Consider the following 21,914-nt stretch of genomic DNA (forward strand, 5'->3'; position numbering starts at 1 on the left):
AAAATACAAAAGGAAGGGCCACTACTTACTTACAAAGGAAAATTAAAGACAACAAATAACTACTAGGCCTTGTCGTTCAAATCTATTCTTTTTTTTTTTTTTTTTTGGTTATCATCTAAATTTATTCTAATTTTTTTTTAGTAAAAAAATATCACTTTTTCTATCTTTTCTTTACCCAAAAAAAAAAAAAAATTTCTATTTTTACTTTTTTTTTTTTTTTCCTTAAAGTCAAATAAGTAAAATATGCTTATTTAAATTGGAATTGGATTTGGATTAAATTTTCAACTATATACATTCACACAATTTTCTAATTTCTTTCTACAATTATTAACTTAAATATATATATATGGTTATTATATTTTATATTACATTACAAATTAATTTATATTCAACAAATTTTTATCGAATAAAACATTTATCCAACCTAATCACTATATTACAATTTTCTTTTGTAAATCTTTTTCACTAATATAAAAGTGAAATATATATATATATATATATATAAGATTTAATGTATCCTATTCTATATATATAGTATTTGGCTTAATTTTCTCCTTTCCTTTTTTCAAAATAAATTTTTATTGATCCATCGTATATATTTCCTCCGTCCCATAACAAAGTATCCATTTTTCCATTTTAATCCTAACCATAAAAAAAATATCCATTTTTTTTAGCAACTGTACAATCTACCTAACATTACAAATACCCTTACAACTTAAAATATATTACAGTCATTACCTTTATATCACACATACTAATAATGTTATTTTAGTCATTTCTACTTTATTCCTACTATATCTCAATATAATACTAATATTTCTAAAAATACGCACAAAAAAGCAAATGAATATTTAGTTCCGGAACGGAGAGAGGATTATTATATCATGTAGCGACGGATTCGGTGGTATTTGTTTGGTTATATTTTTGGATGCGTTAATATTTTTGTTTAAAATATTTTTTTTTTAATGTAAAATACAAGAAAATATATTATTAGTATAAAATTTTTTTATTATTAATAAAATGAAATTGGTTTTATTTCTCCTCCATCTATCTCATTTTTCTTTTTTTTTTTAAAAAAAATAATATTTAACTCACATTTCTTAATATATATATATATATATGTTGGATTGAGACAAAAGTTTGTCTACGCAAAGCAGGACAAAAAATATCTAATAAAGTTGATGATATATACATAGCCGAAACATTTTACCAACAGCCACTAAACGATGTCGTTTCAGGTCCTAAATAAAATGTCCAAATAATAGGAAGCAAATCTCCGCTTTATTATTTGCTCTTACCTTATATTGGTTTATTTCTATAACAAGCGCAAACATTTTAGTGTGTGTCTCGACGGAAAAGTCACACTAGGCGATCTATGTGTTGCATGTGATCTGAGACGTCCGGTTCACCATACCATCCCTTACAGACAACCTTCTCTCTCTTTTTGGAACCCTATACTTGGAAATTATACATTCCTTTTTTTTAATTGAATATATATATATATTAATTTTTTGTACTAATTATCAAATTCAATAATTATTTTACCTAAAAAACAATAAAAATTAACAAGTAATCGGAATTTTAAATAAATTTTATTTTTTTTAAAAAAGGAAAAAGAACATACCCTCAATAAAATTGCACATCATTCAACATTTGCTCGAAAAAAAAAAAAAAAACCGTATAACATTGGAGTTTAATTTGAAATAAATGAATGAATAATTACTTTATAGCATATAAATATATATTTAAAAATAATATGGTTACTATTCAATCAATAGGCTTTATTTACAATTATTTCAAATAGTGCACCTTAAAATTATTAATTTTTTTGTTCATATATTGTCACAAGAGTAGAGATGTAATTTGTTTTGTAGAAGCATCTTGCGTTTAATTATATCTTTTATTTGTATAATAATTTGAGTTCATATCTTTGATTACAAAAAAATATATTTTATTCTTTTTTTTTAAAAAAAAAAATCAGAATTCAACCCATTTTATAAACAAAATTATTTTTTTAAAGCATGAAAATTATATAATAACAAAAAATGTATATATATTTTTATCTAATTAAAGAACATAGCCTAATTATATACTTTATCCGTCATTTAATTGGGTACTTAAATATTTGGATACAAGTTTTAATAAAAGTGATAATAAATATTAATTTTGCCTTTTAAGTAAAAAAAAGAAAAAAATAATTACGTTTTCGCTAAAAAAACAAAAATATTTTTTTATAAAAAAAATATATTTGGTTCGGCTATATATATATATATATATTGAACGGGTGAAACATGATAGAAGAATCAATTAATTTTTTTTGCTTTGTTTAGAAGATAGGATATCATTGTCCTAACATATATATAAATGCATGTATGTCTTCTTACTTTAATTTTGTAATATTTCTTTCTTTTTTTCTTTATTCAGAAAGAAAGAATCGAAGTTCCTTTTTCTTCAAGATTTTATACCACGTTTTCTTCTCCAAGAATACTTACATATATTATGACTTAATTGCAACTTTAAGACTTTAATATATGCTTTTAGTAAAAGTTAAAAATATAATTTAACAATATTTAAGAAAAATATTGTACATACTAGGGTGTTTGCCTAGATGATATTTTTACTATAGCTATATTATTCGATAAAAAAAAAAAAAAAAACCATCATCTATAGTGAATTATCGCATACAAAGAATGCAATATAATAAAAATCGAGCGATCTATTCAGATAAAATATGAACTCAAATTTTAAATTTGAATAGTTACTCAAGTTTAAGAGGACGTAACATATAAAAACATGTCGCTAAAATAATCATATACTTTAATTTCTTGGGCTTCACATGTCATTAATTCTTTTCTCGATCACTTTGTGTCTCTACTTATGAGAACACATGTCTAAAAGCATCTTCCTCCCTTCGACCATCTCGTCAAAGAAATCATCGATTTCTCCAACTATACCTTCGACCCCACATTGCAATGCTCCTAAGCTACTCTTCAACTTTCCAACTTTTTCCCTTACATCGATCACTCCCTTGTAATGCATGGTGCCCTCGATCTCAATTTTCATCTCATCCATTGTACATTTGGTATCGTGCAATTCGTATAGAAGAATTGCACAAGTTGGTTGGCGCTCCCAATGGCTCATTATGTTTGCCATTCTCTCGCGTAAATTACCCATCGATGTTGTAAGAGTGGATCCGAATGGCAAGTCTCCAATGGAGTTTTCTTGGGAGAAATAGCTCAATTGTGGCGAATAGTGCACGAGGCCACCGAGTAAAATCATTAGGAGTAACGTGTTCGCGCTTCTCATTGTGTAGAGGACACCGCATATGCCATTGTGTTTGTTCTTCTTTGATGATTCCATTGAAAAATTGTGTTGAGAATTAAGCGACAATGTTTGAGCTTTTTCCATTGCTATGTCTTTGTTCGCATATTCTAATGCTCGAATTTCCCTTTGGCAAGCATTGATCCCTCGAATGACCTAGAATGGTTCGACTATTAGGTTCATATTCACAACAAATTTGTAAAAGAATTAGCATAGCAGATACGACAAACAAGATGTTAGATAGAATAAAATGTGAAAACTATCTAGAAGTAAATAGTATGATAGTTATTATTCGACAATCATTTCATATTACGGGTCATTTATAAGAGGATTTTTTAAATTTTGAAGTTTTAAAAAAATTTGAAAACAGTAAAAAATCGAGTGTTTGATATGATATTTTTTTTTAAAAAAAATTATTGTTGTTGAATATGTTAACAGTGTATAAGTAAATAGTATATGATAGTGTATTTTTCAATAATCATTTCAAATTAAAGCTCTGTCTATAAAGAGATTTTTTAAATTTTGAAGTTTTAAATAAATTTAAAAACAATAAAAATTTTATTTGATATGATAATTTTTTTGTTATATAAAAAGATACTATTGCCAAATAGTATTAAGACTATGAAAAGTATCGATATAAACATAACCTAAAATTCTTACCTGGCGGGAAAGTTGTTGATTTAAAGCATGATGATCATCAAGCAAAGAAGCAACATTAAAGGCAGAAGAATAGAGATTCTCTATACTAGCTGCCCCCGATTTCAAAGCAAGGCAAACTTCCCAAAGCCTCGAGGTTTCATCCATGTAGTCGTCGAGCCATTTTCCTCCAACGGGCAAGTGCGACTTTTGGACCAAAGATGTCAATTGGGAATGAGAGGATCGCAAGACTGAGAGAATGTGTCGAAGGAAAGTAGCGGACATAATAAAGTCACGGGAGAGGAGGAGGTGATTGAGGTTGTCGAACTCCCGTGTAAGAAAGCTGATGAAGCCATTGATAGAAGAAGAACTATGGCTCATTGTGAACGTTTAAGAGAGATAGAACGATAGTTAACTTCTTATATAGTGATCGAAAAGTAACGGCCGTCAATTCTCACGCCATAAACTATATATATATATATATATATATAGTGAAAATATAAAGGTTTGTAGATGGTGAAACAAAAAAGGGTTTGTTTGTTGGGAAGCATCATGTTGGGTTGCTTTAGATGGGATGACATATCGATTGTGATTAGAATATGCCATATCATGAGGGATAGAGAGAGATTAATAGGAGATAGACTAATATTGATATAATAAAAACATGTCACTGATTGAAAAAAATAAAAAAAGAAAAGAAAATTCTATTTAGTAAAATAATTATTTTGTTTTAAACATACAATAACAAAATATATTGGCATTGTGTCATTGAGTCTTTTTTTTTTTTCAATTTTTTTTAGTTTATAATTATAACGCACTACAAGAAAATATCATTTATGTAACGAGATTTTTTTCGTCTTTAAATTCACTTTTTCCGTTACTAATGATATTAGAGACGGAATTAATGATGGAATTATGTTAGCTACGTGATCTTTAGTGACGGAATTCCATTACAAATATACTATTTTTTTTTAGTCAATGTTAGTGATAAAAATATGCTTATCTTATATCCTTTATATATATATAATGCATTAATTTAATTTAATTTAATGTAATATCTAATATATATGAGATAAGATGTTGATTCTATTATTCTCATTTCCTAACATCATATTTTTTTGGAGATTTTTTGAATTAAAAAAATAAAAAATGATTTTGGAAACTCTGAATATTTATGTAAAATTACATTAATTTAGAATTTTTAAGTTTTAGAGAAAATTAGCTTTTTTTTTAGTGGAAAATAAGTAATTTGAGAATTATATATATTTTTTATATAGAAAATTACTATAAATTGAAAATTGAGTAATCTAAATTTTGAAAAGATTTAATTTAATTTTTTTTTTTGAAAAATTGATTGAATGGAAAATTGCAATAGGATCTTTAGATTTAAAAAATCAATTATTTTTATGGAAGATTATTTTTTGCAATTTTAGTTTTATGGATTTTTAGAATAAAAAAAGGAAATTATAAATGAATTTTTATAGAAAAATGTAATTTAGTATTTTTTATTTAAGAAGAAAAACAATAATAATTTATTTATTAAAAATTAACATTAATTTCTATATTGTAAAAGAATTAAAACATTTTTTTATAGTAAAATACAATAATTTTGGGATAACATATATAAATGTATACATATTTGACATGTATAGGTGTAACTTTTTATTTTAATTTTTTTCTTTTTCAGGGTTTGTTAATTTATATTTTTGGATGGATGTGTTTTTTATATTAGGTATAAAAACTTATATTGGTAATATAAAAATAATATTTTGTATTTATTTTTTGTAAGTAAATAAAATATATTAATTTTTTTTTTAATATGTGTATTATTTTTTTAATAATATTTATGAAAAATATGCTATCAAAAATACTAAGTCAACAAACTTTTTTATTTTCCACTTTGTTTATTCTTTTGTTGTCGGTTTATTTTATTGAAATTTTAAAGAGGAGATAAAAAATGGTTATTTATTATTATTTTTTTTATGAAATTAATTTTGATAATTATTTTTAAACGAGACTAAAAAATAAATTTGATTGAAACTAATATTGATTTTTGATATATATATATATAATTTAATATAATTTTTTATGTTTGCTTTTTGTTTGATTGAATATATTATAAGAAATAATAGTATATTATGCTCAAATAGTTGTACGGTAAATAAACAAATAAAGTAGCTAAAAGAAAAAAGATGTCTAGATTCGATTTACTTCATCTTACTATTCATTATTTTGTTTTACTTTGACAAAAAAATAATTTAATTAGATTTACTATTTTAGTCGTTCTTAGTGTTGGAGATTTGATGTACTATTTTATTATTCTATCATTTTGTTTTTTAAAAATATATCAAATCAAATATTTATTTTTAAATTTTTATATTATACTAAAAAAGTCAATTTTACATTCAAAATATCACATCAGCGTCTCTTTTTATCACATAATACAATTATTTCAATTCAAATTTTTTAATATTCAAATCTCAACCTCAAAATTCAAATATCAAACAAACACACGAGTGGAGGTGAGGAAGGAGATCAAATGATACACATAATTGTTGAAGAAAAGAAAAATTGCCCCAATCACATTAGCAAAATTAGCCAGAAATTAATTCTTTGGGCGAGCTTTTGCTCGCCGGAAAATATTATTCACAAAGGATTAAAGCCAAAGTTGGGGAAGGTTGTCCTAACTAACTCTGAAAATTCCTAAGGAGAAATTGAAACTATTGAAATTATATCGCCGGTTTCTATATCCTTCATTCGATTTCAATCAATATATCGAGATTATATCAGCTCCACTTTATCTTTGATTCTTCAACTGTGGATATTACAACATCGTCTCCTCTTACCTTTGATTCTCCGACCATCGAGGTTACATCAACAACTCTTGAGATTACTTTTGATTAAAATGCGTACAATATTTTGTCGATTTCAACATTCAATAATGTACTTTTGGCAATATTCTAATGATATATATATGTGTGTATTTGAATGAACATTTGAATGAAATTTTTGGACTACCTTTATATGTGCTACTTTTGTAAAATGAATGCAAGCTAATGGTGGTGCTAAATGAATCACTATTTAATATTCAACCATAATTATATTTTATATTTGTAATCTAATTTGTATGCATTTGTAAATAATAATAATAATAATAATAATAATAATAATAATAATAATAATAATTAGGTTAAATTGTTTTTTTAGTCCCGTAATCGACCCCCTTATCATTTTAGTCCCGTAAGTGGAGCCTGTCGCAAACTAGTCCCATAAGTGAAATTTTTTCCCTGTTTTAGTCCTCAGGCGCCGGAGACGCCCGCGTGGCTCGCCGGAGGTGACGTGTCCGCCAAGTGTCCCGCCAGGTCAGCAATACGTGGCTGACACGTGGATTTTATATTTTTATTTCATTTTTTTAATTTTTTTTTAATTTATTTTAAATTTTATTTGCATTTTTTTATTTTTTTTATTTGGTTCAATTAAAAAAATTAAAAAAAATGAAATAAATAAATAAATCAACGTGTCTTCCAGGTGACACAGATATGGCGAGACACCTGGCGGACACGTCACCTCCGGCGAGCCACGCGGGCGTCTCCGGCGCCGGAGGACTAAAACGGAGAAAATTTTTCACTTATGGGACTAGTTTGCGACATGCTTTACCTACGAGACTAAAATGATAAGGAAGTCCAGTTACGAGACTAAAAAAAAACAGTTTACCCTAAAGATTATTGATACTCTATGTAGTGTTGACTGAGAACTTATTTTTGATATTTTGGACAGCTAAAAGTTTGCGACAAATCTTTTGTCCAAAAAAATCGTATCCCCTTATTCCATACATTCAAGGTGTCAAGGGGATATAGGAAGATAGAGTTTGGGGTGGGAATGGGATAGACGATATTGTCAAATATATACTCACTTTGTCCACCTCTAATTTATTCATTTTGTTATTTTAGTATGTACTTGCAAATGTATTTATTTATTTTTTAATAAATGTATCTTCCACTGAAATATAAAATTACATCACTCTTTATATAATATTACACAAATACCATCAAATAACACCACTTAATATCATAAATGTTAAGGGGTATAATAATCTTTATGTATATCAATTGTATCACATATCAATATAATACTAATATACTAAAATCTGCGTGCAAAAAGTAAACGAATAGATAGGCGAATAGATAGGCGGTGGACAGAGGGAGTAGTTTTATCTAGTTGTAGAACTGTAAAAATGAATTGATTATGTCGAGTTGGTCCACCCGTCCCACTTCTAAAGATGATTGGATTTTAATTTTTTAAATTGTGCATCTAACCAAAAGAACTACACTGGGAGTTGGAAATGGATTAGCCTGTAGTATGTGACGGGTTAGCGTATTCTTACAAAAATATTATTATCATTGTTAATTAATTTATTTTTTATAGTTAAATTTGACTATTCATACATTTATTTTTTAAAATTTTAGACATATAAAATTCTAATATTTAAAAAGTTAAATGAAAAAATAAACTAATATATACATATTGGATGAAAAAAATATTTCCTCCGTTCCATTGAAAAGTTACTATTTTCCATTTTCGTCTATTCCAAAACAAGATTACCATTTCCTAATTTAGTAATTGTACTACCTATTTCGCATAATAAATACCCTTTCAACTTACAATATATTACACAAATGTCATTACTTTTATATTACACTATACTAATATGGGTATTTTTGTCTTTTTACTACAATTCAATATAATACTAATATTCAAAAATCTACGTGCAAAAAACAATCGTCACCCTTGTTGCGGGACGGAGGGAGTATTATATTTTTTATAATTTTAAAATATTTTATATTAAATTAAATCAAATAATTAATTTATTAAAAAAATTATATTATATTAACCCCATTAACCAATATTATTTATGTCGTTATGCTGCATTATGTTTTTGTCTATCAATGTTGTCGCGTTCTTTGTTTTTTGTTTTTTTTTAAGAAAAAAAATTCGTTTGTTTTTATTCACTTTTTATTATCTGTTATTGTCTTTTCAGTTTTTTCTTGTAATTTATTAAAAAATTTATAAGAATAGTTCTTATTTGTTGTTTAAATATTTTTTATTTATAAATTTTTTAAAAAAAAATATCGATAGATGATATTTAAAATTTTAAATCAATTTATATTAAATATTTATTATTTAAATCTATTGTATAACTATTTTTTATATTAATTATAAAAAATTTATATTTTTAATATTGTTAAAAATCTTGTTGAACCCACTTGACTGCAATTGACCAGCAAACAATCTATTTATTCAAAGATTGTAGTAAGTTGTGGGCCAATTCACTCAACTAACCCCGGTATGATAGTTATATAAAGCCATGATCGGTATTTTTGATCACGATCGGTTTAAAGTTTTTTTTTTTTTGTTTGAATTTTTTTTACTAATCAATAATTTTTACCTCTGAAAATAGTACTCTCTCCATCCCCCTATTTTTTATTTTCGTCCGTCCTACGAATTTGTCTTTTCCTTTTTCGGAAATATGATTATACATTTTAATCCCATTTGAAATTTTATATTTTATAATATTTTTAATCTTAATTAAACTATTTATTTATCTTAATCTTAATCTATAATTATTTTTATTATACAATAATTATTTTTACTAATACACTTTTTAATCACTTACTAATTATATTTTACCTAAATTTTCGTCTCTACAGTAATAGACCCATATTTTCTGGGACGAAGAGAGTATTGATCAAATATTTATTTTATTTTTTATATATCATATTATAAATTAATATATATTTGAAATATTAAATCAATATCAATGCCAAATTAAATAATTATTTAAATTTAACGTTTTTATTATTTAAAACTCAAATAATTTAAACCCAAAAAACATGTGAACACTGTAAAGACAGCCAACATGTTACCCTCACAACCCCTACTTTTAGGGGTAATTGATATATATATATATATATATATATATATTGGCTAAGAATTTCAACGAGGAGAATGGTTATCTAGATGATTTTTCAAATTACGTTGTAGTAATATCATATATTGTCTGTTAATACACTGTGTTGTCAATATGGTATTGAACCATGTGTGATGGACAAGATTTAGAGACGTCGAAAATTTAAATTTATGACCTCACAGTCACGAGTGTACTTACACTACCAAGTCGTCCTGGACTATATTTGTAGTCTTTAATTAACGGATTTGATTTCGATGCACTTGGCATCCTTCTTGTAAGTATTTTGATCATATTTGGATGTACTTATTATTAGCGATACGGGTTATTTTACATTACATATATTGTTATGTTGGTACTAATTACTATTTAGTTATTTAAAATTGGGTAAGTTGTTTTTTTTAGTGTGATATGTGATCTCTTTTATCATTTTAGAATTTTAAACGAACTATATCTGAAAATAGTTCTCCGGTGTTAAGCTCGCCACACTGGCCTGTCGTTGCTAATGTAGCTAACACGTTATTGCCACATATATGCCACATCAACGAAATGTGAAAATTTTTATATATTGTTATTTTGCAAAATTTCTTAGTAAACTATTTTTTTAATCTCATATCTAACTTCTTTTATCATTTTATAATTTTAAATGAACCATATCTGAAAATAGTCCCACAAGTAAAATTTTTTGGCAAAAATGGTCATCTGATATGTCGTTGACATGACGATTATATATCAGCTGCATCAGCGCTATATCAGCAACGACGGACCAATATGGCAAATTTGGCATTGAAAGACCATTTTAGCGAAAAAAAAAATTTACTTACAAAACAATTTTCAAACAAAGTTCATTCAAAATACAATGTGTGTTGTTGTCAAAGACAAAGCTTAATAAATTAAAGTATCCACATCAAGGGTTTCTTCACTATAGAAAAACTCCACGTCACTTTTTTTATTAAAGAAAATTGAAAAAAAATAGGTAGAAATACAAGCAAAGAGCACCGCAACAATTTTGAAACAAAGTTGATGTTGTCCAGTATCTCAATTAAAATTGGGACGTATGGCAAAAAATTAGTATGTTTTTATTATTTTTTATGTATTTTATTTAAATTATATTTATAATATATAAAAATTTATTTTTTATAAAATAATACCAATATTGAATATATATATATATAATTAATTTATTATAATAAATAAATATTAAATGAATATTGATATTTTTAATAAAATTTTTAATTAAATATAATCAATTAATAATAATTTAATTTTGTAATTATCTTATAATTTTAATAAATTACACAAATAATTAAAATAGATATAATCACTAAATATGTAAATGAATTTTAGAAAAAAAAATTAAAAATAATATAAATTACAATATCGGATATCAAACACAACAAACATAATAATATTGATAATGCAATATTAAAATCGACAAACATAACATAATAAATTAGAAATAAAATATTAAAAGCAATAAGCATAACAACATAAATAATCTAAACGATTAATTAAATAATTCATTGAATAATTTGGTCTTCAATTTTTTCTCGTTCGCATCAAAATTTTCACTTCTTGCAAAAATAAAAAAATAAATATTTCAAACTTTTTTGCTTGAATAAGATCAATCTTCTTCTTCATTTTTTTTTTCTCATATCAGCAATGCGACTCAAATATTTTATAACATTTGCATTTTGAAATTTCATATCTTCAAAATTCTCAAAAAACGAGAATCCGAGTCTTGTCTTTGCACTCGTGTTCCCTTATTTTTGCAAGCTTTGACACCAGGTGGACGAATAAGCTATGATTCATCAAACGTGTCATTTTGTAGTGTTGGAGAATTTGAACCTGATGAATATCCACCAGATTCGTTGATTTTGGTTCTCTTTGAACCACAACTACTATAATGAGATGCTCCACCAACAATATTTGTAGCACAATATCGTATGTTATTGTGGTTTATGTTTCAACACATGTCATGCATGCGCATATGAGAAAGATTTACGACGATCGACATAATATATTTCGTATGTCTTGTTTAAGACATTATCACTAGACTGCCCATTCTGTCTTTTTTGATCAACTTGTTCATAACCACGAACAAATTTTAAAATAACTTGACTAACTTTTTGTCAACGATTTTTACATTTGAACTTTTTCGCGTACGTGTATCTTAATTATTTTTAATGTAGTATTTTGAAATTCTATTTCAGAACACAGAACGGAGAAGGAGCGGTAGTCGGTTCTTCAAGCAACATTTGAGATTTTTTACTCTTATGAAACAGACAACGTCTGCAGCTATGGGGTAGGTCACCTCAGGTTTGACCTTTTTTCTTTTTCTTTTTTCTTTTTTTCTAAAATTTTAGGAATTATACAATTTATTATAATATAAATAATTTTAATTTTTTTTAGTAATAGTGATTGAATAAAATATATACAATATAATGTGTTATTTTGTAGATAATAAAATTTTATATAATATAATTAAATAAAAAAATATAGATATTTATTTATAATTAATACAAATTAATATTCAAATTATATTATTATTATTTTCATAAATTTAATTTAATACACATTTTATATCATTATTTTTTTATCTATCAAATCAATACAAATAAAAACCTCCAAACTTAAATCAAATCTATAAATCAAAAGAAACATAAAATTTTAAATTCAACCTAAAATTCAAATCCAATCCAAATTCAAACCTAAATTTCTCCTACGGAGAAGAAACATGCCTTCCTCTAGGCTCTTTTGTACGTGCCAATAAAATGATGTCACATTTTTATTAAAATTTTATTTAGTAGCGGTAGAATAGTATTTTTTATGTTTCAATTAATTTGTCTATTTTAGCTGAGTACAGTGTTTTAAATATAATGTAATTACTAAGTAATTAATAAGCGTATTAATAAAAATAATTATGATATAATAAAAATAATTATAAATTAAAATTAAATATGACTAGATAGTTTAATTAAAATTAAAAATTAATTATATGGAATAAACTGAAATTTAAAAAAAAAATAGACAAATTATATGAGACGTATAAGTAACAAATAAAATTTTAAAAACACATGGCAGAATTTATTGGTCAGCACAATTGCTCATAGCAATTCAGTCGCTATGTAATCTTAACTTAGTTGGTCTAATATAAGTAGAGAAATGAAATGCAAACATACAAGAACATCTTCCAATTAATCCACAATCGGTTCGTGTTTCGTATAATTTGTTAAAGTTTTGCTTCAATTTGTTGGATTAATATTTTTTTTAGTAATATCAATATAAAGTATTACAATACATAATAATAAATTATTGTGATTTAAAAAAATGAAAAATCAAACAACCTCAAGAAAATAGGATTGTAGAAGTACACTTTGATGTAAGCCCATATATAAGAACAATCAAAATACAAAAGTACATTAATCCCGTAAAGAATGGCTTAGTGATGTAAAATTGGATTTATGACCATCAAAGTAATGGGTTCAAATCTCCGACACCTGAGATCACCTGCTCAGGTACATAATTTATTGACTAAATACACACACAAAATGTTCTCACTTTTTTTTTTTTTTTTTTCCTATGTTCTCACATTCTGTGAAGACATGCAAAAAAAAAAAAAACACAAGAGATGTTCAATAACAAAATCCAATCCTAAGTCCTAACTCTCCCCAACCAATGTCCTAAAACAACATCCTTAACTCGGACATCGCAAGAATCACACACACCTGGGAGTTCTGCTCTACTGATGCAAAATCACGGCCGTGTTCAAACAAACAGCTTATATACATACGACACAACAAGAATTTTGAACCCGGCATTGTCCTCACCTGAGCATGTCTCCGACATTCAACTGGAGCGCGCTCAACGCCGGCGAAATGCTAAACGTGTTACGATCCCCCCTGAAAAACGACGGGTGGCCTAACGGTGTCGGCCTATCCGGGATGACGGGCACCTCGATATCCCCCTCCAACATCTTCAAGGCATCGACGATCGTCGGCCGTAACGCCACCATGACGTGCGCGCACAAAATCCCGACTAACAAGAACCTCTCCATCACCCCTTTCGGCGAATCTCCACCGTCCAAAATCGAGGCATCCAACGCCTTCTCCGCTTTCCCGGCCCTCACGAGCGACCACGCCCAATCCGTGATCAAGAACTCGTTCGGAGATCCCGACGAGAGGTCGAGCGCCTTCCTCCCGCACAACGTCTCCAACACTACGACGCCAAAACTATAGACGTCGCTCTTCTCCGTCAATTGCCCGTATAGAGCGTACTCCGGCGCCAAATACCCGTGCGTCCCAGCAACCCGAGTCGTGAGATGCGATTGCCCTTCCCGACTTTGCTTCGCCAACCCGAAATCCGCAACCCTCGCCCTCATTTCCGCGTCTAAAAGGATATTCGTCGCCTTAATGTCGCGGTGATAAATCGCCGGCTTCACTCCGTAATGTAGATATGCCAATCCCTTCGCCACATCCACGATTATACTCTTCCTCTGCGGCCACGTTAAAGTCGAATGCCTTCCGTCGCTACCCGGGAATAAATGTCGGTCGAGGTTTCCGTTCGGCATGTAATCGTACACAAGGTACCGATTGCTCTCGTCGTTCCCCGTTGTCACACAACAACCTCGGAGCGGGACGAGATTGCGATGCTTCAAATTACTAATGATCTCCACTTCATTACAAAACTCGGCATTTCCCTCGATGTCCGACTCTATTATCTTCTTGACGGCGACGACAGTGCCGTCGCTCAATACGCCCTTATAAACGAGCCCGAATCCTCCCCTCCCGATGAAATTCGCATCCGAAAATCGTTCGGTCGCCTTCTCAAGCTCTTCAAACTTATACCATATCGAAACCGTGCTCGGCCGCCTCCTTAGCCTCGACTCCGATCGCCGGCCTTCCTCCAAACCACCCCATCTCCTACCCCTACCACATTTCTTACACCGCCATAAATACAATCCTAACAAACTAAATATCGAAACAATAGCCACGCCGGCGGCGATCAAACCTAAAACAAGGGCTAAATGCCGATTCTTGGAAGCTCCATTTCGAGCAGGAGCAATGACGGGAAGACCAAATATACATGTAAGAGCGCCATTACTTTCAGGACCAAATTGATTCACAATCCCAGCAGCATATAGAACAGTAAAGTAAAAGCAGTTAAGGGAATGAGACTGGTTGCCATCAATACCAACCAATTGTTTCTGGACAGCGAATCCGGCGGCGACGCAGGCGTCGCAGGATGTCGGAACAGTGAGGTCCGGCTTGCAAGAAGAGTCGACGGCGGTGGATGGACCGAGCTTCTTGACCCAATCCTGGGATGTCCGAATCGAGGCGCAGGTGTCTGGGGATGTCACGAATTGGGCAGGGTTTAAGCAGAGGGAAGTTAGATTGGAGGGGAGGGCGAGGGAGTCGAGGTTGGACTGGAAGCTGTCGAGGCAAGAAATGGAAGTGGGCAAATCGAGGAGATGGAAATCGGAGGTTTTTTTGAGGTGGTAAGAGAGAGAGATGCCGTAGAGAGAGAGCAGGGTTTGGCAGCACCGCGTTTGGGTGGCGTTTTGGGAATTTCTGCAGTCCGAAGCGTTCCATGGAACTGTCGAGACGTAGTCGAAATTCAGGGGACATTCCTCCGAGGATGCGGCGGCGGGAGTGATTGTCTGAAGGAGAAAGATTAAAATTGGGAGAATCGAGAAATTCGGATTCATGGTGCGAATTGGGGGGTTTGGGATCGGACAACCATCGATCGGAGGGGTGAATTAATTAGCTATACGTCTGAGGCTGAGGTAGAAAATTCATAGGGAAAGCGACGGTTGAGGTAGGAAAGAGGGAGGAAAATTCGAATTTCGAAGGGAAGGGATCAGGGATGGAGATGCAGCACGTAAGAATGGATGAATGAATAAATGGTGTCTTGGGAAAGTCAGAAGCGCCGGCTGCTGGTATGGTTGTGGAAGAAGATTCGGACAAGGCAGGCAGGTGGAATGGATGGATTCATATTAATTATCCAGTAACGGCGTTGGGACTGTCGGGCCCTAATGCTGGCAATTGGTCGATTCATATCGAATTTTTGTACCGTTGAATACTTTAAACGGATTGAATTATGTCGGGTTCGTGTTGATCGTTTATTATCGTATCGGGTTCGGGTTGACTCGTGTTAATTCGTATACATAATTAAGTCAAACTTCTTGATCCAAATAAAATTATTTTTTGTTTAGTTTTTATCGGTTTGAGTCGAATTATTTAAAATTTAACTCAGTTTAAATTAATTTATAAAAAAATTATTAAATTATGATTATTTTATATATATAATAAATATATTAATCAATATTAATATATTATAATCGAGTTATCATATCATGTTCGAGTTGAGAGTCTTAACCCTAATTGACTCGTTTATTGTGTCGGGTTCGTGTTGTATATAATCGGATTGAAATCTTTAACTCAAAATCAATTATTTCGTGTCAGATTGTCGTCTTATCAATTTTTATCAGCTCTAGCTGCAAGTGTTAATTGGTGTAATTCTCTTTTTGTTTTTTTTTTTTTTTTTTTTTTTTTTATATACTTACACACAGTTATTAATCATATATTCGAAAACGAAAGTCCCCAACAATATTTTTTACTCCAAAAAATATAAAATATAAAATATAATAGGTGGAATGTACGGTTGGAATGCTGAAGATGCAAGACTGAAATGAACAGAAAATGAAAGAATGTCAGCAAGAATAGGTTTGAAATGGGGGACATGTTGGCTAGGACTTTTCTTAATAACGAGGTTAAACACGGCCGTGTTTGTTTTTAACACTTTAAATCAATCCAAGTTGTTTTAAGATACAACATTATTGTGTTTCATTTATACACCTCCGTATTTAAACTCAGGTGTATAGTGAGGCTGAACATGGACGTGTGTCATTTATCATGCCTATGTTTCAAACACGTTCACTACAAGTGTGTTTTGAGAGTAAACACGAGCATGTGTACTGTGACATGCCCATGTTCAATTCGGTCAAGCTGGTAGATGTGTTGTAAATTTAAACACGGTTGTGTTTGGTCCGACTCAGCTACTAGATGAGCGTCCATAATAATTACGTCAGCCTGATCCGTTAACGATAAGTTTTTTTGGGTGATATTATTTTTGATAATTTTTTTGCAAAAAAAAAAAATAAAAAAAGGTTTGGTTTGAATGAAACCATAAATGATTTTTGATCATATACATATATACTAACATAATATATTTTCACACATAATATAAAAAATATATATTTATTTCAAAATATAAAGTAAACACAAACCATATTTACTAAGGTTATGTTTGTTTGGGAGTTTGGATTTTGAGTTGGGATTTGGATAGTAAAATCTTATGTTTGAATAGTTGTACGATGTTATATAAATAGGCGTTGATGTGATGTTTTGAATGTAAAATTAATTTTTTTATAATATAAAAAAATAAAAAGTAGGTGTTTGATTTTATATTTTTGGAATAAAAAAATTGGATGAATAATGTATTTGGGGGAAAATCCCCCAAACAAACACATCCTAATTGTTTTCGAATTTTGATGGGTTCTAGGAAAAAATAACAAACAGGACTTTGTGTAATTATTTTATAGAAAAGTGAAAAAAAAATTAGTTATTGTTAAATATTTTTTGAGTTGGTTTGATTCTATTATAAATAAAAACATACTTTTTTTTTTTAATAAAATAAGATATCAAAATATATTTAAAATTTAAAAATTTAAATATAATCAAACGAAATTAAATACCCAGGACGGGCCTGTATCATACTTATATTGAGATGCGTTTCTGGGCCAGGCCCATACTACCTAATTATTTTTCTTCCAACTTATCACCATTTGGAGTTATTTCGTAATTTTTTTTCTATATTATTTTTTAAAATTTGTAATTCAAACCAAAAATTTTATTACATAATTTCCATAATTTTAAATAAAAACATATATATATTTTTTAAGAATATATCATCAAAATAATATTTAAATAAAAAGTGTAAGTCAAATACACAAAAGAAACCATAGAATTGACGGCCAGAAATGTTTTTCTCACAACCTACCAAAAAGCCGAAAATAAAACCACCCTATATATCCGCTTTCTCTTCACGTAATTACCAACGCGCATTCTACGGGCACCAACACAACACCAGAATAATCTCATCCGTTGATCTTCTGATCCCTACAGCAAATTAGCCGTCCAAATTTGTCCGGCGCTTTACTCCCGGGAGCTTCCAAGAACTTCGAACTCCATTCTTCAATATCAGACTCAGACACAAGCATTCCAACCCCTCCCTCTCCAAAAATCTCTTACCAATTTCTCTCTCTGTGTCTCTCTCATGGGAGATCTTGGAAAATCCTCAAACACAAAACTGTCCAGACAGAAAACCGTTTATGTAAAAGACATCTGCAAAACCTACAAATCCCTCCTCCAGAAATGGCACTCCGACGGGCACCCGGCCTCCCCAAAGGACCACGATAAGTTCAGCATTTCGGGACCAAAGCTCCTCTCCCGCACCGTCAGCACCAACACCAACGCCGCCCCCATCACCCCCCGCAACAACAATCCATCCAGAAACTCCCCCGCCGCCGGCGCCGGCGACGACTTCACCATTTCCAGCCCTACGCTCCTCGTACGGACAACCAGCCAGATCACACCACTCCCGGCGGCCAACCACCTTAATCAATCCAAAAATTATTTCAACAAAACAACTCCCAATCCGCCGCCAATCGACGACGGCGAGGAGCTCCACATTTCAAGCCCCACCCTGGTGGCGCGGACCACGAGCCGGATCAGCGGCGGCGCGTTGGCGACCGGATCGAGCCGAAAAGCCAACAGCCCCACCGTCGATCACGATCATGGCTCAGCCGGTTCGACCACGCCGAAAATGGCGAGCCCGGTGATGACGATGCCGATATTCTTCTCCCAATCCGGCACGCGGCGCAAGCCGCCGCCGGTCGAGAAGAAGCTCGACTGCAGCCTGGAGGAGCTCTGCTTCGGATGCGTGAAGAAGATCAACATCACCAGGGACGCCCTGTCAACCAACGGGTAACAAAACAAAATAAAATAAATAATCAAATAAATAAAATGTAATTAATTATTTATGATGTAGATTGATGATTCAAGAGGAGGAGGTTCTGACGATAAAAGTGGAGGGGGGGTGGCGGAAGGGGACGAGAATCGTGTTCGAAGGGAAGGGGGGCGAGCGGCCGGGGAATCTTCCGGCGGACGTGGTGTTCGAGGTCCAGGAGAGGCCGCACCCGCTGTACAAGCGTCGAGGGGACGACCTGGAGCTGGGAGTGGAGGTCCCGCTCCTGGACGCGCTACTGGGGTGCGCCATGTCGGTGCCATTGCTGGGCGGGGGCCACACCGACCTGACCCTCGATGACGTCATTATATGTCCCGGATACGAAACCAGCATCGCCGGGCAGGGCATGCCCGTTGCGAATCAGAAGAAGAAAAGAGGGGACCTCAGGCTCAAGTTTGATGTAGAATTCCCTGCTCACCTCACTCTGGACCAGAGGTCCCAAGTTGCCTCTGTATTAGAACAATGCGACTATAATTAATTAATAATGAATGAGTTATATATAAATTAATAACAGTATTATTTAATTAATTATTATTTTAAGAAATATTATAATTAACGTTTAAGTACTTTTATAATTAACACATAACAACAACTGGGGTGGTGGCGCAGTTGGCTAGCGCGTAGGTCTCATAGCTGAATTCGTTGAGTTATCCTGAGGTCGAGAGTTCGAGCCTCTCTCACCCCATTGAATTTTTATTTTATTTAATCTCTTTTCAAATGAAAAGTTTTAAAATTAAACGAATGAGAATTAAATAGAGTTGGGATCATTTAATAATACATATATTATTAATTATATAACAGCAAAATTTAATTTGAGCTCTAATGTCTAAAAATTGTTTATTTTTTTCCTCCATTATTTTTGGGCTTTGCAAGCTCTCCACCATAGTGTTTTTTTATTTGCTCTTTATTTCTTCCTTCACTTGCAATTCAATTTTCATCACAAAAATGGTCATCCACAAAGGTAAAACTGTATAAAAATATTTTATTTACTTGTATAGACATACAATATCAAGAATGACACAAGAAGAATATAAAGTTGATCATGGAAGTATAAATATAAATTATCATTAATCAAACGAGTTAACAGTCTATGAACGACCATCAATTATTTATTTCTCTAGCAGAAATAATTATATTGTATATTGAAAAAATAGGGATGATGAATGATAAAATCTAAATATTAAAATAAAACATGTTGATCAGTTCATTAAAAATTCTAAAATTAATTATCACCGGTTACATAATCACTGAAGATCTATAATAAATAAATTGAAATACAAATAAAAGAGGAAAACAAAAGTCGAATCAAGAAGTCCTCTTTTTATAGAATGGCCTATGGCACCTCAAAGTAACACAACAACCGAAAACCATTAGAGAACAAGACAATAGTAAAATCGTTGAAAGAAAAAAAAATATATATATATATATCTAATTTTTTAGAGAAGAAAATATTATTAGAGAAGAAAAAAAATGAAAGTATCATATATGAAAATTTATACTCCTTACTTAATGTCGTACCAAAATTTTTAGTATTCAAAATTCAATATCGTATCAAAACTTCAATACATTGAAGTTCAGCATATCATGCTTTTCAGTATGTTGAATTTCAAATCAAGACTGTAGCGAATTTTTTTAGTATGTTATATTTTTTTGGCATATTGTTTCCATACGCAACGTGGGGAAAGATTTGTAATATACTGAAATATTTATGTATAGTGAAAATTATACAAAATAATCAAAATATATATCCATATTGTACATAAATTTTCGGTACAACAATCATATTTTATTAAAAATATCAATATATACAAAATTTTGATAAATTAATTTGATACTTTCTAGGTAAGTTGGTCATAAAATTTTTGATATTTTATTGATCCATGATGGAAAAATATTTTTTACTCTTAAAGACAAAAGTAATTTATTAACCTTCTATTTGTAATAACTAACTATTCATGCTTCCACCATTAATTAATACTCCTTCGTCCCATAATTATAGTTTGGGTTGTGTTTGACACGAGATTTAAGAAATATTGATATTATATTGGTAGTAGATAAAAAGTACGGGTAAAAGACTTTTTTGCCCTTGTGAGTGTATTAGTGTAAAAAGTAGTGGCAATTGTGTAATAATAATAAAAAAGTAAGAGTAGTTTTATAATAATATAATTATTTATGGAAATAAAATTATTGTTGTTGGGACGGAAGGAATATTAATTTTATTAAAAATATATGTGTTTATATCAAACATATTAGATCAAGATTTTATTTTCATATCATTAATTGAGACCAATTATTACATAAATCATTCAAAATTTAAAATTCATCCCAACTGTATAAATTAAAAGAATTTCAAATCTAAATTACTTAAATTACATTAAATTTTAAATGGCATAACTGGGGTGGTGGCGCAGTTGGCTAGCGCGTAGGTCTCATAGCTATAGAGTTATCCTGAGGTCGAGAGTTCGAGCCTCTCTCACCCCATAATGTTTTGTTCATACACGATGATTAAACCGTATTTAGATATTTTATTTACTAGTATTGATATTCAATTTTTTTTTTCTCACCGAGTTAAGCATCAATTATTTTTCTAGTAGAAATAATTATATTGAAAAAATAGGGATGATGTGATTATAAAAACTAAACATCAAAATAAAACATATTGATCATGAAGATCGATAGTAAATAAATCAAAATTTAAATGCCAACCATACAAGCCCTAAATAGTGGATTGGGAAAATAGTGTTTCTTGAAAGTTTGAATTGGATTTGTAGGTTAAAAGTTTTAGGCCCATTTAATTAAAGCCCAATATCTTAAAAGCCCAATATTTTAAAAGCCCAATATCTTAAAAGCCCAATATCTTAAAAGCCCAATCCATCTTGAAAGCCCAAACAATTAAATAAACCAC

General features: G+C 30.4%; 3 protein-coding genes and 2 non-coding genes across 5 annotated transcripts; 3 read left to right on the forward strand and 2 right to left on the reverse strand.

Moving 5' to 3' along the window:
- Positions 1-2,784: 2,784 nt before the first annotated feature.
- Positions 2,785-4,338, reverse strand: LOC127252367 (uncharacterized). The gene is made up of 2 exons (XM_051276521.1): positions 3,982-4,338; positions 2,785-3,477 (listed from the first exon to the last, which is right to left on the reverse strand). Exons 1-2 carry the CDS (start codon positions 4,336-4,338, stop codon positions 2,872-2,874), a joined length of 963 nt encoding a protein of 320 aa, XP_051132478.1. The 3' UTR covers positions 2,785-2,871.
- An 8,961-nt stretch (positions 4,339-13,299) lies between these two features.
- LOC127252682 (probable receptor-like protein kinase At1g11050) lies at positions 13,300-15,873 on the reverse strand. The gene has a single exon (XM_051276963.1). It carries the CDS (start codon positions 15,627-15,629, stop codon positions 13,749-13,751), a length of 1,881 nt encoding a protein of 626 aa, XP_051132920.1. The 5' UTR covers positions 15,630-15,873; the 3' UTR covers positions 13,300-13,748.
- A 2,385-nt stretch (positions 15,874-18,258) lies between these two features.
- On the forward strand, positions 18,259-19,487 carry LOC127252368 (protein psi1-like). Its single transcript, XM_051276522.1, has 2 exons — positions 18,259-18,969; positions 19,034-19,487. Exons 1-2 carry the CDS (start codon positions 18,260-18,262, stop codon positions 19,485-19,487), a joined length of 1,164 nt encoding a protein of 387 aa, XP_051132479.1. The 5' UTR covers position 18,259.
- Positions 19,488-19,603: 116 nt separating this feature from the next.
- TRNAM-CAU (transfer RNA methionine (anticodon CAU)) lies at positions 19,604-19,694 on the forward strand. The gene is given in 2 exon segments: positions 19,604-19,641; positions 19,659-19,694. It is a non-coding gene; the product is annotated as a tRNA-Met (tRNA).
- Positions 19,695-21,405: 1,711 nt separating this feature from the next.
- Positions 21,406-21,490, forward strand: TRNAM-CAU (transfer RNA methionine (anticodon CAU)). Its single transcript is given in 2 exon segments — positions 21,406-21,443; positions 21,455-21,490. It is a non-coding gene; the product is annotated as a tRNA-Met (tRNA).
- Positions 21,491-21,914: the final 424 nt, after the last annotated feature.

The sequence above is a fragment of the Andrographis paniculata genome, unplaced genomic scaffold (genome assembly GCF_009805555.1).
Source record: "Andrographis paniculata isolate CXL003 unplaced genomic scaffold, ASM980555v1 Contig46END, whole genome shotgun sequence".
Lineage (NCBI taxonomy): Eukaryota > Viridiplantae > Streptophyta > Magnoliopsida > Lamiales > Acanthaceae > Andrographis > Andrographis paniculata.